This window comes from Anas acuta, chromosome 7 (genome assembly GCF_963932015.1).
Source record: "Anas acuta chromosome 7, bAnaAcu1.1, whole genome shotgun sequence".
In the NCBI taxonomy this organism is placed as follows: domain Eukaryota; kingdom Metazoa; phylum Chordata; class Aves; order Anseriformes; family Anatidae; genus Anas; species Anas acuta.
In genome coordinates this window covers 1,584,219-1,604,056 of record NC_088985.1, presented here as the reverse complement: position 1 = coordinate 1,604,056, position 19,838 = coordinate 1,584,219, and the positions used below count along the sequence as shown (strand labels likewise).

The 19,838-nt window shown below is 39.9% G+C and overlaps 1 protein-coding gene across 1 annotated transcript in view; it reads left to right on the top strand.

Annotated features, from left to right (window-relative positions):
- PTEN (phosphatase and tensin homolog) overlaps positions 1–19,360 on the top strand; it is a 48,968-nt gene extending 29,608 nt beyond the window's left edge. Inside the window, exons 6-9 of the mRNA XM_068687859.1 lie at positions 1,378–1,519; positions 3,810–3,976; positions 14,619–14,843; positions 15,844–19,360. Coding sequence (XP_068543960.1) covers positions 1,378–1,519; positions 3,810–3,976; positions 14,619–14,843; positions 15,844–16,029 — 720 coding nt within the window. The 3' untranslated portion in view covers positions 16,030–19,360. The remainder of the gene's footprint in view (positions 1–1,377; positions 1,520–3,809; positions 3,977–14,618; positions 14,844–15,843) is intronic.
- The last annotated feature ends 478 nt before the right edge of the window (positions 19,361–19,838 follow it).

The following is a 19,838-nucleotide window of genomic DNA, read 5'->3' as shown; positions in this document are numbered from 1 at the left end:
ATGAAGCTCAGATTCCAATAAAGCAAACTTGAAAGCTCCCTTAAGGAGTGCGTCTGATAACTACCAAGGTGACATTTGAACCAAAAGTAGAAGGTTACTTAAGAAGGCAGTTGTACAAGTCCTATAGGGAAAAGCCTTTTGTGTGATTTTTAAGCAGCCGAAGTGGTGTAACTCTCAACATTTTTAAAATAAAGGCAGGAAGATAGCCAAGTACTCTGGCTGTCCTTAGCATTATGGCTGTTGTGAGGTGAAGGAGATGTTAGAACTAAGTGTTTATAGATGCACTGTGTTGTGGACTTCGTGACTAAAATGCTCACAGATTCATATATGAAACCTTCTGTTATTTCAGTTTATTGCAATTTCACATTGTTTTAATAAGAAAGTGTACTTAATGATGCAGTTGCAAGTATACGGTATGGCCTGTTATAAAACATAATGCATTTTCTAAATTCAGTTTGTTTTCATCTTCTTTACTTCCTCTTGAAAACAGTAGCTATAAGAGCTTTGAAACTATTTCTTGAAGTTTAAGATTGTAGAAATAGCAATAAAAGTGTTTATTGGTTACATGGTCTCAAAGTAAGGGTTTACTTCAGAGTTGTATAACTCATCTGAGAAGTTCTTCATTTAACAATTTGAACCATCAGGCCCATATTAATGAAGCTTTCTACTTTTGATTTTCAAAATGCATTTCTGAAATGTCTTTAATAGAAGGTAGTGTCAGTCGTGAGTACAGTGATATTAGCAAACCAAAGAAGAGTTCTCTGAAACAGCTGTAGAAAAGTAATCCATGTACTGGTGCTTAAAAATTACAGAGGCCTCCTCACGGTGATGCTGGAAGTCTGTCATACCCAGTCTCTGAGGGCTTTATGTTCAAGATACAGAAAAGGTCGCATTCTGTACCTTGCTGTTTGAGATTGATGCTAGGAGATACCTACAAAAGTAGCTGGAGAACCAGTCAAGTGAAAGAGATGTGTACAACTGACTGGGGAAAAAGAGGATGTGCCCACAGGCTGTTACATTTTTGCTGTTTTTTAAGGTGACCAGGCTCCAACTAACTTTCTAGTCGCAAGAAAGAAATCCCTGAGGGTTGTTAGGAGCTAATAAAAGGTTTAATGATGGGTTTCTGTGATGGAGCATTCCCCTGCTTTTGAGTTACTACCAGCAAGGGTATTTTGTGCTGTGCTAGCCTCCAGCCTAACTGCCACAAAGGTTTGCTTAGCATAGACCATGGTGGTTTATTCTGTGTACTTTTGCTTACCTTATCATTCATGGTTTATTCATCTTTAGTTACATCCCTGGATGTTATGCAGGAGCCCTGTTATTCACTGCTAGCAAATGGTCTGGATGCTTTTTGACATTTGGTTTCCCTTTGTTTAGGGAGTAACAATTCCCAGTCAGAGACGCTACGTGTACTATTATAGCTACCTGTTAAAGAATCACCTGGATTACAGACCAGTGGCACTGCTGTTTCACAAGATGATGTTTGAAACAATTCCCATGTTCAGCGGTGGAACTTGCAGTAAGTACCCAGTGCTATGTTATTCTCCATTAGCTCATGTAAGAAAACAAGGCAGCATTTGAACTTGACTTTAAGTCACTTGTGTGATGCCACGCAGCCATGCTGTAAGTTACCATTCTGATATGTGATGTGAACAGCAGCACATCTTAAAGGATAGCAAGACCATATTTAAATACCAAACTTTCCAAAATCTCCTGTTTTATTGTTGTCTATTAATTTTCATTCTCCAAGGTGTAGTTAGTTGAGGTCTGTGACAGAGTTCTATGACCATTTTACTATAATTTTAATTTGGGAAATATGTAACTGTTTAAAGCTAAATAGTGATACCACATACATATATACACAGGTAGACATTTAGGTATTTGTTCCTTTTTTAAAAAAGCTATTTTTTAAAATACAGCAACTCTTGGGAAACATAAATTGCTGAAAACCATTATTTAATGGCGAGTTGGCTTCAAGTGACGTTATTCTTCCCATGATGGTTTTCAAAAAAAAAATCAGCTCTACTGGGTACATATCTAATTAACTGTGAAAGAAATTTTTCTTTATTTAAAGACTTTTATTAAATATTACATATACCTGTAAATGAATAATGTGGGTTGCTGGTGTGCAGTATGTTAGCAAGGAACAGCAGATTCCTTGAAACTTTCTAGCGTAAGTACATATTTACTTCTGTCTTCCTGTGGGCTGTGCTTCAGAGCAGGAAGTGCCTGACGTTGCGTGTTCATTTTTTGTTACAGTGGAAATGTTTTTTCTAATGTTTTGCTATGGGGATTAATGTGTAATTAATTCCAGTGCCTCTTGCGGCTCTGATTTAAATTGCACTATTAATGTTGTTGTAAGACAGTACCTGAACTCAATGCACGTAAGAAACAATCTAGCAGCTTGTCAGGCTAGCTGTATTTACAGAAAGAGGAGGAGGAAAGGAAGAGCCAGTGCCAGAAAGCCTCTGTCTCTGGGATAGTGGTGCGGAGGTTACAGGTTTCTGCATTTTCTCCTTATTCAGTGTTTTGGATAACTATTACTTGTAAAATCAAGTTACATGAAGTATTATTACAAGAGCATTAACTTGTTTGGCCGTACCAGGTTGTTAGCGTGCTGTTTTCGCTGTAGGATGCTGAGATAAATATTTGCTAAGCATGTAAGTGGACAGTACTTACCAACTTCAACATCTTCGTGTACTGCAACAATTTGTTTCTGTGGAGATTTCAGTGATTTTTCAGAATGTGAAAACAATGATGTAGTGCTCTTTTGTGGTGATACTGTGATAGATCTACTGTGATAGTACTAATTTTACCAATATATGGTATCCTTCAATCTTAATTCTGTCATCTTCCTTCTGTTTTGAAGTCACAGACTGAGCAGAGCCACGTCTCTTGGGCAAAAAAAAAAAAAAAAAAGGTTTCACAATGCTGAGGATTTGAGAGAGATAAGTAAGTGTTACGGATAGGCTGTTCAGCAAGATAGTGTGGGTATGCTTGGTAGAGATTCCCACAGCTCCACCGTGGTGGTTTCCGCATTGCCGTGAAGTCTGAGGCAGATATGGTTTGGTGCGTGTTGTCTAGAGAGCAGGTTACATCTGCTATTAACAGAAACCAGGAGTAAATGCAGAAGGATTTTGTTGAATAAATTTCATTCAATATTTATGGCTTTCATACTAGTTTCCATTGGCAACTTCCTAATTACATTTGCTTAGGCTGCACCAAAAAACCCCCACAATTTCAGCTGTTACCTTAATTGAGAAAGCTATGCTATGGCTGGCTCTGTTTTGTGGTGATGATTTACAGGACAGACTTATGGTCTACATCTGTATAGTCTGTTGTTGGTGCAGATTGGTTTGTGTATTAAAGTTAAATTTTGTCCTTTGATTTTGTTTGCGTAACAGTTCTGTTTGTGTAAGAATAGAAATCAGTTTGATCTGACATGACTGCCCACTCTACAGTGTGAAGATGAGACAAAAGAAAACAAAACCCCTCAGTTACATCCATGTAGTATAGAGATGAGAAGGACTGTGCAAGGAAAAATCAAGTAGTAGTTACTATATGTAGTCATTATATATTAAAAAGAAACAACAACTTTTCATGAATCCTACGGGTGCCTGAGAATATTGCTACGAAGTATGGAAATCTGTCATTTCCAGTGATATCCAGTAAGGTTTTTTATTGCCCTGACTCTTAGCAAATACTTAACTTCTAAAGTGCTGTAGGTTATTATTATGGTTCTGTTTTTTTTGTTTGTTTTTACACTTAAAGGCATTTCTTGCAAAGTGACACTCTGTTTTGCCATGCAGATCCTCAGTTTGTGGTGTACCAGCTAAAGGTAAAGATATTCACCTCCCCTTCAGGACCCTCAAGACGTGAAGACAAGTATATGTACTTTGAATTCCCTCAACCTTTGCCGGTATGCGGTGATATCAAAGTGGAGTTTTTCCACAAACAGAACAAGATGTTGAAAAAGGTTGGTTTTCTTGCTTTTCTGGAAAATGTTGGACCAATGCTGATGCAGGACTAGGATTTTGTCTGTTTTTCCGTGATGTGTAATTGCTGTATTTAATTCTTTCATGTCTAGTTTTCCCAGGTAGAGAATCTACTACAAAATGAAAGCTGGATATTTTAAGTCAGTGAAATTAAGTACAAAGGTTGGATAAAAGTTATGCTGGATATGTTTTGCAGTAGTTTGGGTAGTAGTGAGCAATCTAATTGAGGAAGAAACGTTCTCGTTCTAAAAATAGACTTGCATACTGAGCAAGTTAACTCCAGCTGTTTTCTTCACTAAATTTTCTTAAGGTTTTAGCAGGCACAGAAGATCTTGTTTGTGTGCTGATGGCTGATTTCTATCCATCTGTCAAATTTGGTTGAAGTTTCGAGATAATTGAGTTCCTACACACTTTGTGAAAATATCTCTGCAATCTATTCAGCCATCTCTTGAGTTCATATTGCAGTGTTTTGTTCAGCTGCAATGCCTTGACATCAGACGTTTAGAGAATTCACTCAGAACTGAGAATTTTGTCAGTATCTCAGTTGTGGGGAAAAAATTAATCTTGAACTTAATATGGCACCAAAATCGATGACTTCTTAAAGATAAATGTCTCATTGATTCTGGTGCTTGTGGAACTAGTTTGCGTCTACTAAAGGGAAGGGTAGGAATGAAATCTTGTTGATCTAAATATTAACTTTGTATTTACTACAAAAAACATATGATCTTTATGAATAGTTGTTTACTGTTTAAGTTATAAAACTTAAGAGCATTCTTTGAGCAAATCTTGTGTACAGGCAAAACAAAAAATGAGAAAATACTAGAGTGGATTGGGAGACAAACATAATGATAAGATGATAGCCTCCTAACTGTGCGTGCAGGGTCTACCTATTAGCATGCATGTGTATTACACGTCTATTTATTTCATGGGTTTGTTCAGTTACAAGGTACAGTTAACTAGTATAACGATAAATTTTCAGTAGCTAGAAATGTCCCCTTCAGCTGTTTGCAAAAGTTTGAACAGTTTATTAATAGGAATATTTTCTTCTGCTGCTTGTTTAACCAGATGTCTTAATTGTTCAGTGCAGCTGTGCAAGACAGAACTGTAAAACAAAGTATTTGGCAAATTGGAATGTCTCATTTTAGACATTAAAATTATTGATGCTTAAAGCTTCAGTGCACAAGAGAGAGTTTTGAAAGGAGCACCCAGATTAGTTTTGTGGGCTAGACTTGAGGAATACAAGGAGGAGATGAAACAAAACCCAAACATGTGAGTCAAGGTCCTGTCTTATCTGGTCTCTGTTCTATCTGAACTGGGAGTTGTGGTTTCTTTACTGTCTTTGGTAATACCTGGATTGCAAACAGACTTCATCAAAAGCATTGTGCTGCATTTCCCAGTCCCCAAGTAAGCTTTCATAACACCGATACATAGTCCTACTGGATCTTGGGTCTGTAGCACCCAGATCATATTCCTGCATTTGTTTTACCACTGCAGAGAGCACTGAGATCCAGTGACAGCATAAACTAGATGTCTTCATTGTCACATATTACTTCTGTAGTATAAATTCAGTCATCAAGAATATGTAGAAAAGTTCATGGAATTGTCTGCAGAAATGTAGCAAGCATGTTACTGTGCTGTAGCTTCATTTCAGAATGTTGTATCAGCTGTGGTTTCACTATTCTAGGTCTCTGTATTACAGACAGTGTGAAGGTGCTCCTTTTCTCAGTGTTTTTGGACAGCTGGAACTAAGAAATGCTGAGATTTTAAAAGCTGTTCTTTCTACATCTGCAAGCTTTCCTGACATAAGAATGGTCTCTTCTCCAGACAAAAGTCTTCTGTAAAGAAATCACCTTGATAATCTGAATCAAAAATGTGTTGAACATAATGTTTAAATGTCCTCAACCTTGTGTAAGAATTCAGGCCAAAAGAAAGTGGGTGTACAGTGTTAAATAGTTCTGATAAGACCACCTCTGCTAGCTCTAGTGTAAATGAACAGAAAAATTCAGGACATCTGTCGGGTGTAAGCATCCTAGTCTGTTTTATGAAGTCACTGCTGAGTTCTTGGTATTGAGAATTAGTGAAATACTCCATCTCTGATGTTTGCTTTGGCACCGGGGATAGTCCTTCCACATGGTCCCTCCGACACTGTGTTATGTAAAGTGACTAAGACGAGAGTAGGCCAAAGGTGAATATTAGTGGCTGAAAACCTATCCTGGTGCAAATTTGAACACTTGTCTCTGTACAAATGTTTCGCATCTGTGAAATCCCCTCTGTATGAGAGGTAGTGAAGCCTTTTTCTCTTCTAGATAAGTTGACTGTGTATTGTTTTTACTCAAAACCCCAAAAGAGAAGGCCTTCTGGTGTGGGGATTTATTGCAGACTTACCACTCTGGAGTGATCACCTAAGCTACGAGGAGTAGCTTAATAGGAATGACAGTATCGTATCTTTCAAAGATTCTGGCTTACTCAGACATGTTTATGGAAGCTATAATTACAAGTCTGCTGCCCATCACTGGTTCTTCTCTTGCAAGGTTTCTTCTTAGCAGATTTATAGGTAGTTGCTAAAGAAATTTTCTTGCACACATTGAAAGTCATCACATATCTACCAGTCAGCATTTTAGCTTTCCATAGCAAACCTAATCAAGAAACCAATGGCATAAATTTAACTATAATTCTTGATCCATTCTGGACCTTGGGCTGGAGACTGGCTGTATCTCATCTCTGGAGGTAGAGTATTTTGTGCCCTCCTGCTTGGTCTGTCTTGGTGTTTGATACAACTGAGGTCAGCTTAAGCATTCTGGTCAACTCATGTACTTACTTTCAAATGTCATAGTCCTCTACAGAACACTAGTATTATCTGCAGATTGCTCTAGTATGGAGAGTGCTCTTCAACTTTGATAAAATTATTGGAGAAAATTACTCAGCATGAAACAAAACAAGCTTGAGTGGCCATGCGACTTTGATGGTGCAATGCTAAGTGCTTAATGTAAAATCTAAATCAGTCATATTTCCTGTCTTTTTTAATGGCAAAACTTAAGCAAATTCATGTCTGCTGAGATGACCTTAGCTAAAGGATTATTGGTGTTGCTGAGAAGATCTTGCTAAGAGGGTGACTGCTTTGAACGAGTTGCCCTGTTTCAGCTCTGTCACAATCTCTACTACCTGTCATCAGCTAGTAAGTTCAAAACTTCTGGTCTTTCTTGTTTAGTAAAGTTGTTTTCTATATTCTTGGACCATTATTTTTTTTTCAGTGATGTAGTTACTTCCTTTCATTCTGTATGCTTGCTAATAAGAGAAAAAAATGGCATAAGACTTGAGTACGAGTGTTATGTATGAATTTCTGATAGATAGAAGTTAGTAATTTGTTTTATTTTTGAGTGTGTTTTTTGTTCCTTTGACCTATAGCTTGGCTCTTTTTCCGTCTCAAGCTGCTGATGTAGCCTGTCACAGATTGCTTCCACGTACCTGTCTGAAGCCTTTTGTTTCCAGTTATTGATGTTGACATGATAATTTTAAAGGATTTCAAAGTATCTGAATACCATTTGGTTCAACGAGGATGTTTAAAAATAACACAGAGGATCTTAGTCTTCCTGCCTGTAGAGCCTTGGGGTAAAGGAGACCTTTTTAGGAGCCCTTCCCTTATTGATGGAGGAGAAGTAGACTATTTGCTGCTGCTGTTCCATGTGGGCACCTGTGATGCAGTCAAGAGCACTCTGAGGAGTACCAAGAGGGATTATGGAGCCCTGGGAGCAGCAGTTAGGGAATCAGGAGTGCAGATAGTTTTTTCATCAAAAAGGGGAGGGGATTGAAAGGGCCAGTTGAATCTGGCAAATCAACAGATGGTTACAGGACTGGTGCCACATACGGGTTCGTCTGCCGAGACCATGGGACTTGCTTTGAGAAACCTGGTCTTCTGGGTCTACCTGTCAGAGAAGGGAAAAGAGCATTTTCGGTCGTAGGATTGCCAAGTTGGTGAAGAGGGCTTTAAACTGGAGTTGCTGGGGGAGGGAAACTTCAATCCATCCTGTTCCTGCCAGTTTGATGCTGGAGTCAGCGATAGATGCCCAGAGCCTGGAGAAGGATCATAGGTCATCAGGAGAACACCTGAAGAGCAGCACAGAGGAGTTCCAGCCAGTAAGTCAGCTTCATCAGGAGCCAAACTTAAATGTCTCTATGCTAACGCACATAGAATGGGGAATAAACAAGAGGAGTTAGGGATGTATTTATGCCTGCAGGGTTGTGACATTGCTGGCATCGTGGTGATGTGCTGGGATGGCCCCTATACTTGGAATGTTAGCATGGAAGGATACAGACTCTTTAGGAAAGACAGGCAGGGGAGGTGAGGAGGGGACATCACCCTGTCAGTGAGTGGTTGCAATGCCTTGGGGTCTGCCTGGGGATGGATGAGGAGCTGACAGAGCTGATGGGTCAGGATTACGGGGAGGGCAAGGACAGGGGACATTATAGTGGGGGTCTGCTAGAGGCCACCTGACAAAAACCCTGGGAGGAAGAGGAGCCCAAAAAAGCTGCTTGAGAGCCACCTCCACCAAGCTCAGGAGTGATGCATCCCAACAGAGGAAGTCGGGCAAATACGCCAGGAGGCCTGCATGGTTGAACAAGGAGCTCCTGGCCAAACTCAAAGAGAAAAAGGAGGCCTGCAGAAGGTGGAAGCAAGGACATAGCCTGGGAAGGATACAGAGACATTGTGTGAGCAGCCAGGGATCAGGTTAGGAAAGCCAAAGCCCTATTAGAATTAAATTTGGCCAGGGACATCAGGCACAACAAGAAAGGCTTCTATAGGTACATCAGTGATAAAAGGAAGATTGGAAAATTGTGAGCCCTCTCTGGAACAGAACAGGAGATCTAGTTACCTGGAATAGAGAAGGCTGAGGTGACCTTTTTGCCTCTTGTCTTCACTGGCAAGAGCTCCAGCCACATGGCCCAAGCCCAGAAGGCAAAGGCAGGAACTGGGAGAATGATGATGAATTGTCCATTGTAGGAAAAGGTTTGAGACCATCTAAGGAACCTGAAGGTGCACAGGTCCATGGGACCTATGTGATGCATCCATGGCTCCTGAGGGAACTGGTGGACGTAATTGTTACACCACTGTCCATATTTGAGAAGTCATGGTGATCTGCTGAAGTTCCCACTGACTGGAAGGGGGGAAACACAACCTCAACTTTTTAAAAGGGAAAAAAGGAAGACCTGTGGAACTACAGACCAGCCAGTCTCACCTCTGTGCCTGGCAAGATCATGGAGCAAATCCTCCTGGAAACTCTGCTAAGGCACATGGAAAATAAGGAGGTGACTGGTGACAGCCAGCATAGCTTCACTACAGGCAAATCGTGCCTGGCAAATCTGGTAGCCTTCTACAGTGGGGTTACAGAATTGGTGAATAGGGAAAGAGCACCTGACATCATCTACCTGGACTTGTGCAAAACATTGACACTGTCTCAGTGATATCCTTGTCTCTGCGTTGGAGAGCTGTGGTCTGATGGACAGACCACGCAGTGGGTGAGGAATTGGCTGGATGGTTGCACTCAAAGATTTGCAGTCGACAGCTCGATGTCCAGGTGGAGACCAGTGATGAGTGGTGTTCCTCAGGGGTAAGCATTAGGACTGACGCTGTTTAACATCTTTGTCTGTGACATGGACACTGGGATGGAGTGCACCCTCATCAAGTTTGCTGATGGCACCAAGCTGAGTGGTGTAGTCGACATGCTGGAGGGAAAGGATGGGATGCCATCCAGAGGGACTTGCACAGGCTTAAGAAGTGGGCCTGTGCAAACCTTATGAGGTTCAACAACGCCAAGTGCAAGGTTCCTGCACCTGGGCCGGGGTAATCCCAAACACAGGCTGGGCAGACAATGGATGGAGAGCAGCTCTGAGAAGGACCTGGGGGTGTTGATGGATGAGAAGCTCAACAAGGGCCAGCAATGTGTGCTTGCAGCCCAAAAAGCCAACTGTACCCTGGGCTGCACCAACAGCAGTGTGGGTGGCAGGGTGAGGAAGGGGATTGTCCCCCTCTGCTCTGCTCTCATGAGACCCCACCTGGAGCCCTGCATTCAGCTCTCGCCCCCAACATAGGAAGGACTTTGAGCAGTTGGACTGAGTCCAGAGGAAGGCTATGAAGATGATCAAGAAGCTGGAGTACCCCTCATTGTGAAGACAGGCTGAGAGAGCTGGGGCTGTTTAGCCTAGAGAAGAGAAGGCTCTGGGGAGACCTGATAGTGACCTTCCAGTACCTAAAAGGGGCTACAGAAAATCTGGGGAGAGACTCCTTGTCAGAGTGTAGTGATAGGCCAAGGGGTCATGGGTTTAAACTAAAAGAGGGTAGATTTAGAGTAGATATTAATTATAACTAGATTAGTAAAATCTTTACTCAGAGGGTGGTGATGCACTGGAACAGGTGACTTAGCGAAGTTGTGGCTGTCCCTTCCCTGGCAGCGCTCGAGGCCAGGCTGGATGGAGCAGCCTGGTCTGGTGGGAGGTGTCCCTGTGCATGGCAGGGGGTTGGAATTAGATGACCTTTATGGTCCCTTCCAATGCAAACCATTCTGTGATTCTATGATTAAAGAAAACTTGGGGCAATTGCTCTTAGGAAACACTGAAGAATTCTCTGAAAATGTCAGAAGACAACAGCTGATCCGAAAATGGTACAAGTTTCATCAGTTCCATTATAGTGCTGGCCTGGAACAGCTTGAAACATGTTCTTTATCTTCTGATTGCTGGATAGCATCTCCAAATTTCTTATCTGTTGCTGCAAAGTGATTAAGTGCCTGTTGGTGTCTCTGCAAAATGAAACTCCCATGAGGATATGGGAACCCCTGGATGATGGCTTAAATGATCTGGGATTTGGATCTCAGTCTGCAGTTAGAGGCAAATATCAACTCTAGAGTGAGGCATATTTTTCTTTCAGCCTGAGAACTGGGAAACTTCACAAGGAAGGTAGGGGTTATATGTGTTGCATGTCAGAGTATTGTATGTCAGAATATTGTGATTAAATCAGCTTTTGACCCAGGTGTCTGATACTGCATTGTAGATTTTATGATGCATACTTAGTTATGGGAAGAAAGAGATCTGAGATTTTTAAGGCGAATTCCTGTGATATAACAGGTGAAGTGAAGCAAAATACATTAAAAAAAAAAAGCCATGCAACACACACACACACACACACACACACAAACAAACAAAAAAATAGCTAATACTCTTTTTCAGAAACCTCCTGTAGTATTCCTGTGGGCACTTGTTTTGATACTCGCATTTGGTATATAAAGCCCAAGTTCTGTTCATGCTTTAATTTTTTAAAATCCCTCTCTTTGACCCATACTATGTCAATTTTCTTCATGGTCTTCTCTGAAATATCTTGGAGCTTTCCACTTTTAGCTGAAGCTGACAGAATCCTCACTTTGAGTAATGGGTTTTGCTTTCCAGCGAAAACAGTGGCAGTTACCAGCCATAAGAGCTAATTCCCAAAAGCTTGATCAGGTCTTCCCTCAATTTGAATGGCTATGCAATGTTCTAGTACCCATTAACTTAGTTTTTTAAGCTAATTTAGTTAGTGTAGCAGGGAAGGAAGGAGAATAACTTGATGGTTTAAAAAGCTGGAGGGAGATAAAAAGATAAATAACCAGCTCAGTGAAATTATATTGTTTCGTTTCTGCCCCTGAAGACCTCTGCAAATTTACCCAAAGGAGACAAAGTAAAAGATACCTGGTGAGAAGTTTTTGTCTTGTCTTCTCCAGGCTGTATCAGTAGGGCTGAGTCCCTGCAGCTGCTTGTTCAGGCTGGCTTTTATATACCAAATATTTTTTTCTGGTTCTGCTCCACCTGATCAAGCTTAAAACTGAGACATGACAAGACCATGCCTTCTGCCTCTGGCAGCATTTGTTTGCATCCAGTGACCTTGTTTGCTTTGGCACTGTTTTCCTCCAAAGCTGCTTCAGCACTGTAGGTATAAGCCATTCTCTTATTTTTTTTCCATTCATTGGCTGCAGTGTCATCAGCTTCATCCTCTCCTCTGCTGACCTCACTGGAGAGGTGGCGTGGCACTGAGGACCAGCACTGAAGTACATTGCTGCTTTTGCAGTGTGGTTCTGAAGAATGATGCCAGTACTACCATCACCCACCTACAAGAGGTGGGATCTCCTTTAGCTCTGGTCAGGGCGTGGAAATGCACTTTCTTTGTATCTTCTCTGGAGTTACAACCTCTCCATCAGAAATGAGGCTGCGGGTGGTATGTCCATTGCTTACTGAGCTGCTGGAAACATCAGCCACAGGCTTGTCTTCTCCTACTTTGTATCACAGAACCTGGACTTCCAGTCCTTCCTGTTCTGTAGCTGGAGGGCTGATGTCCTTGATCTTTCTGTTTTGACCTGTCTGGTATTTTGGTTTGAGCAGGAGTGGTCATATCCTTGGATGACTATGTATCTTCTGGGGGATTCATCTTCAGAACCCAAGAGGAATATGGACCAAGTTATCCTGAAGACTTCATGAGGATTTTGCCTACTGCCACTTCTCTTCATGAGGCATTATGAGGAGTAAAACCCTCTTTTCCAGGACATTCATCTTCTACTTCCAGACCCCAGGGTGGATGTTTTTAAGACTGTATATGAGGTAGCATTAGTGAAGAAGAGGGTGCTAAGTGTCTGAATAGGTTGGGCTTGTCAAGAACCTGCTGATTGCTGTATTGAATGGATGGCCTCCAACAAGACTTCCTAATAGGTGATGACATAACCGGGGACTTGGTGTTAGTGGCAAACATCTATCAGCCTTCCAAGACAAATGGAATCATAGCATGTTAGTCTGATAAATCAGGTACTGGTGTGTCGAAGTGGGTAATTGCTTAACTACAAGAAGTGCTTCTGGCTGACATACTCAACTTTTACCTTTCCCCCTTCACTTCCTTAAAGGTATGGGGTATCTCACAGGTGCCTTATAGAAGCACTTACTAGCTGGCAACTCTTTTTGTACGTCTTACCCTAGAGTACTGAAAATGGGGCTACTGAACTTCGGTGGGGAATGCAGGTAGTTGTTTCATCAGACACCTTTTAATTCCCAGTGTTTGCGTGCTTACATGTTTTTATTAGTTTGTGAGGAAGAAGAGCATAAGAAAAGCAGCAGCTCTTCCCAGTGCCACGGGAAGATGTGATGATTTACTGGTGCCCAGTTGCTTTCATCTGGGAAGCATGGTCATATGATGTGCACTAGAATCCCTTCTGTATCACCTCTGATGCCCCTCTGCTTTCCAGCAAAGGTGTTTAGCAGGGAAGACTGGACAGGACCTCAGTTTTCCTATAAGAAATTAGATCTCTCCAGTAAACTAAACATGTGAAGTAGCTTAGAAGGAATTGCTTCCTGTTCTGTTCCTGTATAACATCAAAAATATTTTAGATTCTGGTATGTGCTATCTCCTTTTTTTTTTTTTCCTTTCCCTTCTCATGTCCCATCACCTTTAACAGAAACGCAGAAATTTTGGCTATTGTGGGAAGGCTAGCTATTTGCATTTTGGATCTTTTGCCTTAAAATTCAAAGCAGAGTAAAATAGAGGGTTCCATTTAGAGGAACTAAACGTAGCTCAAGGCTTCACATAGAGAAGTGCTTAGTGTGCTAGTCAGAACCAGCCTATTAATGGTATCTGAATGTGGAAACATCTACATTTGACTGACAGAAGTAGCACAAGGGCATTCAGAGCTATCCTACAGCTGAGAGTGTAAAGGTTGATGTTCCTGGAAGTATTTTCAGGGATTATCTAGCCCAGAGCAGAACATTTCTTTCTGCAGGTTCTGTAGCTATGACAGCCCTGCTCGTCATAACGATGGATGTAATATACTGGCTGCTATCAGCTAGTTAGTTCTCCAGTGACTTTTTAAAATCAGTGGTACATCTGTATTTTGCTTTTGTACATATGTACATAGATACCTGTTGCAGTGTTACAGTGGATAATCTAACATGTGCCTTTCCAGATAACTGTTGATGGTCATCTATCAAGTTCTGCTTCTAGTTAAAGATTTCCTTTTGTGTAAAAGAGCAGCCCCTTTCAGAGTCTTACTGCTCTTAGCACTGGGCTGCAAGCATCGGACTGTTACAAACCATCTCCATAAACGAATAATGAGTACACTGTAGGAGTTCTGTATTGTGGGGTGTCTTTGCTCAATCTCAACTATTCTGTATAAAAATAAAGAAAAGCATGGTTATGAAGGGAGCTGGTGGTGGAATAGTCAACCTATGCTGGTTTGCACAGGTTGACTATTAAGTTTGGCTGTATCTTGGCCAAGGTATGAGCAAAAAAATGTCTCTGTGCCATGTGATTGGAGGTTTAACACTTTTTTAATTGCCGTCTGCTTTTTTTGTAGGTATGATTGTTTTTAAAACTGCCTTTTATAAGGAGTCACTTCTAAAAGCACAAATGGTTAAAATTTAGTTTAATGCAGAGTTTTGCATATTGTCTAGAAGAACTGGTGAAAATGTCTTTGCCTGCAATGTAACCAATGATGTACTGTTGTTCAAACAAGTTTCGTTTAATATTACTGATTTGTTTTTGACCAGTTGATGATATTAGTCAAATTAATATGCTGCTTGAGAATATTAAAGCAAGCTTGTTCTTTGTTTTTCCTCCCCTAGGACAAAATGTTTCACTTTTGGGTAAATACATTCTTCATAGGACTGGATGAAAATTCAGACAAAGTAGAAAATGGAAGTCTAGTTGCAGATCAGGAACTTGATGGTATTTTCAGTACAGAGCGCTCAGATAATGATAAGGAATATTTAATCCTTACATTAACAAAAAATGATCTAGACAAAGCAAATAAAGACAAAGCCAACAGATATTTCTCTCCAAACTTCAAGGTCAGTATATATTTAATGTAAACAAAGCTGAAAAGCTGCATGAAGTTGTCTCATTTGTTTGTCTTGCTTTATGGAGGAACCGTTTTAAACTGTTGTCTGTAGAAATGTAATGTGTGGGTTTGCCAGTATTGTTCCAAAGTTCTGGGTATTAAAATATATCTGCTTTTCAAGGAAGTCAATAGAAGGTGTAAGTTTTTTTTTTTTCCAAAGCTGGTGAGAAACTGGGAGAAAATGCTTACTTTTTTTTTTAAAGTATTTATTTAACCTTTTAGAAATGAGTAGTAGGAAACCCAGAGACCCAGGCAGCAGTCTTTTCTGTACCTGCTGCATTGCAATTAGCTACGTGTAATTCCTGAGTTGATTTACAGAGGCACCCACTTCATGAGAATATTTTATAACCTAATCTAAGTTCAGCTTTGAGGAGTGTGAACCAATGCCAACACTGTTGCAAAATGAGAAGAGCATTTTAAAGAATCTGATGTTGTCTGGCTTGCTTATAAAATACAAGTACTATTTGAAGGTAATTATCATAGTTACCTGAATGCTGCATGGATCAGACTTTAACATAAAAAAAAAAAAAAATTAACTGGTTATAGTGTTGAAAAAGTATTTTATTAATTCCTGTGCACTCATTAAAATCTCTGTGCTATCAAAGGTCCAGAAGTTAGGACAGTCAAAAAGCTAAGTGTGGCATGGCCCACTGCAGTGATATGTCCACCTGCTATAACTCAAGAGCACGAATAGTTGGTGCAGAACTCTTCCAGCTGGGCTTGAAAAAAAACCTGCTGTATTGCCAGTTGTTCTTTATTTTGTTAGGAGTGGTACTGGGAGGCTGGCTACCATTCGAAGAGATTGTTCTTTTGTTTCCAGATTAGGGAGAGGAGCACTTGTGTGATTCAGTGTAGTGAAAGGAGCCATGCTGTTCCAAATTTCACTTGTTAACCTGTGCTCTGTTAAAGTTCAGGTTCCCTTTTTAAATTGTTGTTTTTTCCTTTCCCAGGTGAAGCTATTTTTCACAAAAACAGTAGAAGAGCCATCAAATCCAGAGGCTAGCAGTTCAACTTCTGTAACGCCAGATGTTAGTGACAATGAACCTGATCATTATAGATACTCTGACACCACTGACTCTGATCCAGAGAATGAACCTTTTGATGAAGATCAGCATACGCAGATTACAAAAGTCTGAATATTTTTTTTATCGGAGATAAAAAAAAAAAAAAAAAAAGAAGAGTGACAAACTTGAATAAACTGAAAAAAGGACCTTTTTAAATGGCAATAGGACATAGTGTCAGATTACCAATTATAGGAACAATTCTTTCCTGACCAATCTTGTTTTGCCCTATAAATCTACAGGGTTTGACACTTGTCCAGTTGAATAAAAAAGGTTACGTAGCTCTGATAATGTATATACCTTTTTGTGTCAAAAGGACATTAAAACTTCAATTAGGAACTATAAAGATGGCACTTTCCCATTTTATTCCAGTTTTATAAAAGTGGAGACAGACTTAATGTGTATACGTAGGAATTTTTCCTTTTGTGTTCTGTCACCAAATGAAGTTTTGAAAAAACACGATTATACAGGTTCACATCCTGCCCCTTTTTTTGCACTTATGTGGCAACAGAAAAGTCTGCAGTTGGCTGAGAGATGTTTCTAGAAGGTTTTACTACATTCTAATGCATGTATTTTGGATTGGGGATGGAAAGTAATGCTCAGAAAGGAATATAGTCTGCTGGAGCTTGGCCTGTGTACCATATCCGGCTATTTACGTGCACCTTTCTTTAGCATGCTACCGTAATTCATCCTGGACAATTGAAGAGTCGCCGCTGTCACTGCTTGTTGTTTGTGCATTTTACTTTTTTTAAGTGTAATGGTGCTAGAAAAGGCAGCTAGGAGGAGTGATTCTGTATAGGGGTACAGGAATGAACCTTTACAACATCCTAAAGACCCACAAATGAAGGGAGAAAAATTATTGGGGTCACAGAAAGGAAACACAGCAACAATGACTTAACCATACAAATGTGGAGGCTATCAACTAAAATATGGGCTTGAAACAAATTGTTAGAAAATTTGACAATGATTTATTAATTGTTCTTTTTCTGAATTGTAATGGCTGCTCCATCTCCTGTGTAATCAAGGCCAGTGCTAAAAGTCAGATGCTATTAGTACATACATCAGTCAACACCTTACATTTATGTTACTAGTTTTTCAATCATATTCCTGCTGTGAATACTTAATGTGCTGCCTTGCAAGCTATTTTCTCATTAATATAAAATATTTTGTAGTGGTGCACAGGAAATTTCAATTGGAGATTCTTCAGGTTAGTGTTTGTTTTTAAGATTTATGATGCATTTATTAAATCAAACCTCAGTCAGCTGTTCCACCCCTTTGACCTTACACATTCTATTACAATGAGTTTTGCAGTTTTGCACACTTTTCTAAAAATGTCATTAACTGTTGGGGAATTTTACTTGAATACTCAGTACTTATGATGTTTTCTAAAAAAAAAAAGAAAAAGACATTACAGAGGAGACTAGTGTTGCCATGAATTCTCAACACTGCGCATACATGAATACACGTATTTTAAAAAGCAGAACTTGCCCCAAGTACATTGTCATTAAAAACAAACAAACAAAAAACACAAGTCAACTACGTTGTTTGCTGTTAAAAAGCACAAAACAAATTAGATTTCTAAGCTGGCAATGTTGTATTATTTGTTCATAGGGATGTAGCGAGGAGTAGGGCTTGAGATTTACTTTAAGTATAAAATTGACATGCCCAGACTGCAGATGACTTAACAGTACAACTACTGTTGTAATATAAATGTGAAGAAGCTGACAAAAATCGTTCACTCTAAAGTATGCCATGAATTGCAGTCCCCAAATTTATACCTTTTCAATTAGATTACTAGTGCTGATGTCAAAGTTCATTAGCTGTGTTCTTGCCTAGATAACAACCGTGTATGGAATCCATAAGGGCCCTGTACAGCAGCATTAATGGTAAGAATTTTGAATGTGACAAGGCAGGAATCACTCTTGGGTAAAGGAAGGTATAAAGTGCTTTTTTTGGTATCCATTGGTCAACTTTGCTCATCAGATTCATGATTCTAACAAAACTGATCGGTATCTTCTGACTTAGAGGTCTAATTAGACTATGGTATCTTACTGGATCAAAATTGCTGGTTCCAGTGCTCATTATTCTCATTGTTTTTGACGAGCAGGAGGTGGTTACCTTGGGACATGACATTTAATTATTACCCTTTCAATCGTGTTTCACTTTGTTTTTAGCGGTTGAAAAAAGTTGCGTTGGCTAATAAACAGACCTGTTGATGCTTTAAAAGTACTCAGATATTGACACTGTTCTGTGTCCCACTCTTGAGCTCATGATAATAAAATTGGATTGGTGTGATTCCAATATGTAACACTGAGGGCTGGATTGGAAATAATGACACGATGGGCTTTTGCACTGTTTTTCCTTTGGAATGTGAAGGTTGGAATGAGGGTTTTGATTTTGAATGTTTCGATGTTTTGAGAAGCCTTGCTTACATTTTATGGTGTAGTCATTGGAAATGGAAAAATGGCATTATATATATATATATTATATATATAAATATATATTATACATACTCTCCTATACTTTATTTCAGTTACCACCCCCATAGAAGTTGACAAGAATTACTATGACTGAAAGGTTTTTGAGTCCTTATTAAAACTTTATTTATGACAGTATTCATAATTAGCTTGAAACGCATTCTGTAGGTAATCTCTCCTTGAGTTTCTGGACTGTATGCTTAAACTTTTTGGATGTGCAACAGCTTACATGTCTGAAACTACTTGAAGGCATCACTTCTGTAAGAGCTTACTGTTAGGCCCTGTAGCGTCCCTGGTCATTGGTAGCCCCACTCAAAATATTTGCCACAGCTATTAAAGGGCAGTTGTATGAATAGCATCCGGATTCATTCCTGTGGCACCCATGGTAAACTGGAGTTTACATGCAGCATCAGATGTTTCAGCTTTCAAAGAAAAATAGGATGCTAGTGTGCAAGTTCCATGTTTAGTCATAGCAAATGTGTGCAATATGTTAACGATGCCTGTGGTTGCCACGAAGTGCCTCGTTTACCTTTTAAATACTGTTAGAAAAGTGTCATGCATGCAGATGGATGGGGTGGAACTGTGCACTAAAAGGGGCTCCAACTGCAGTGTTTGGCAGAGCTGCCTTTCTCTGCCGGTTCAAATTTTCAGTCTGTTTTCATATAGCATATATATATATAGATACTAAAAGAAAAAAATCAGTCTGTTAAGCAGCCTTACTCTGATTCAGCCTCTTCAAATACTATTGTGCTGTGCAACAGTGGCTCTGTGTGTAATGCTATGCACTGAGAATACACAAAAACAAAGTATGACATGTACAGGATAATGCCTCATACAAATCAGATGTCCGTTTGTTATTGTGTTTAACAACCCTTTATCTCTTAGTGTTAAAACTCCACTTAAAACTGATTAAAGTCTCATTCTTGTCACCGTGTGGGTGTTTTATTGAAGTATTTTGAGTGTGAAATGTTCAGATAATATTTTGCTTGTAAGTGATGCGATTTTCAGCATGGTTGTTAGAGAAAAGGTTGCTTCTAAGAGGAGCTCCTTGTGTGTAAAGGGGTTTTAAGTCAACTGTGGCTTAAAACCCTTTTATATTCAGGACGTTCAAAGAAGTGTAAACACTGGAAGTGCGGATTGCGTGCACTGACCTCTCAAAACCGTTTCTTTACCGTGATGCACTCACAGTGAGGCGTAGGACTGCTTTTATGGGAAACTAAATCATTTTTAGTCTCCAAGAGAACAGTATAAAATGTGCGTTACGTTATTCTTAATGTTAATTGGTGCGTTTCCAGCAAAATGAAATGAGTCAAGTCAGAATTGTTTTCCTAGGCAATCTCAGAACTGCAGTAGCTTTAAGTTGGCAATGAGATGCATTTTTATCTAGTGGAAAAGCCCTGCTCTATA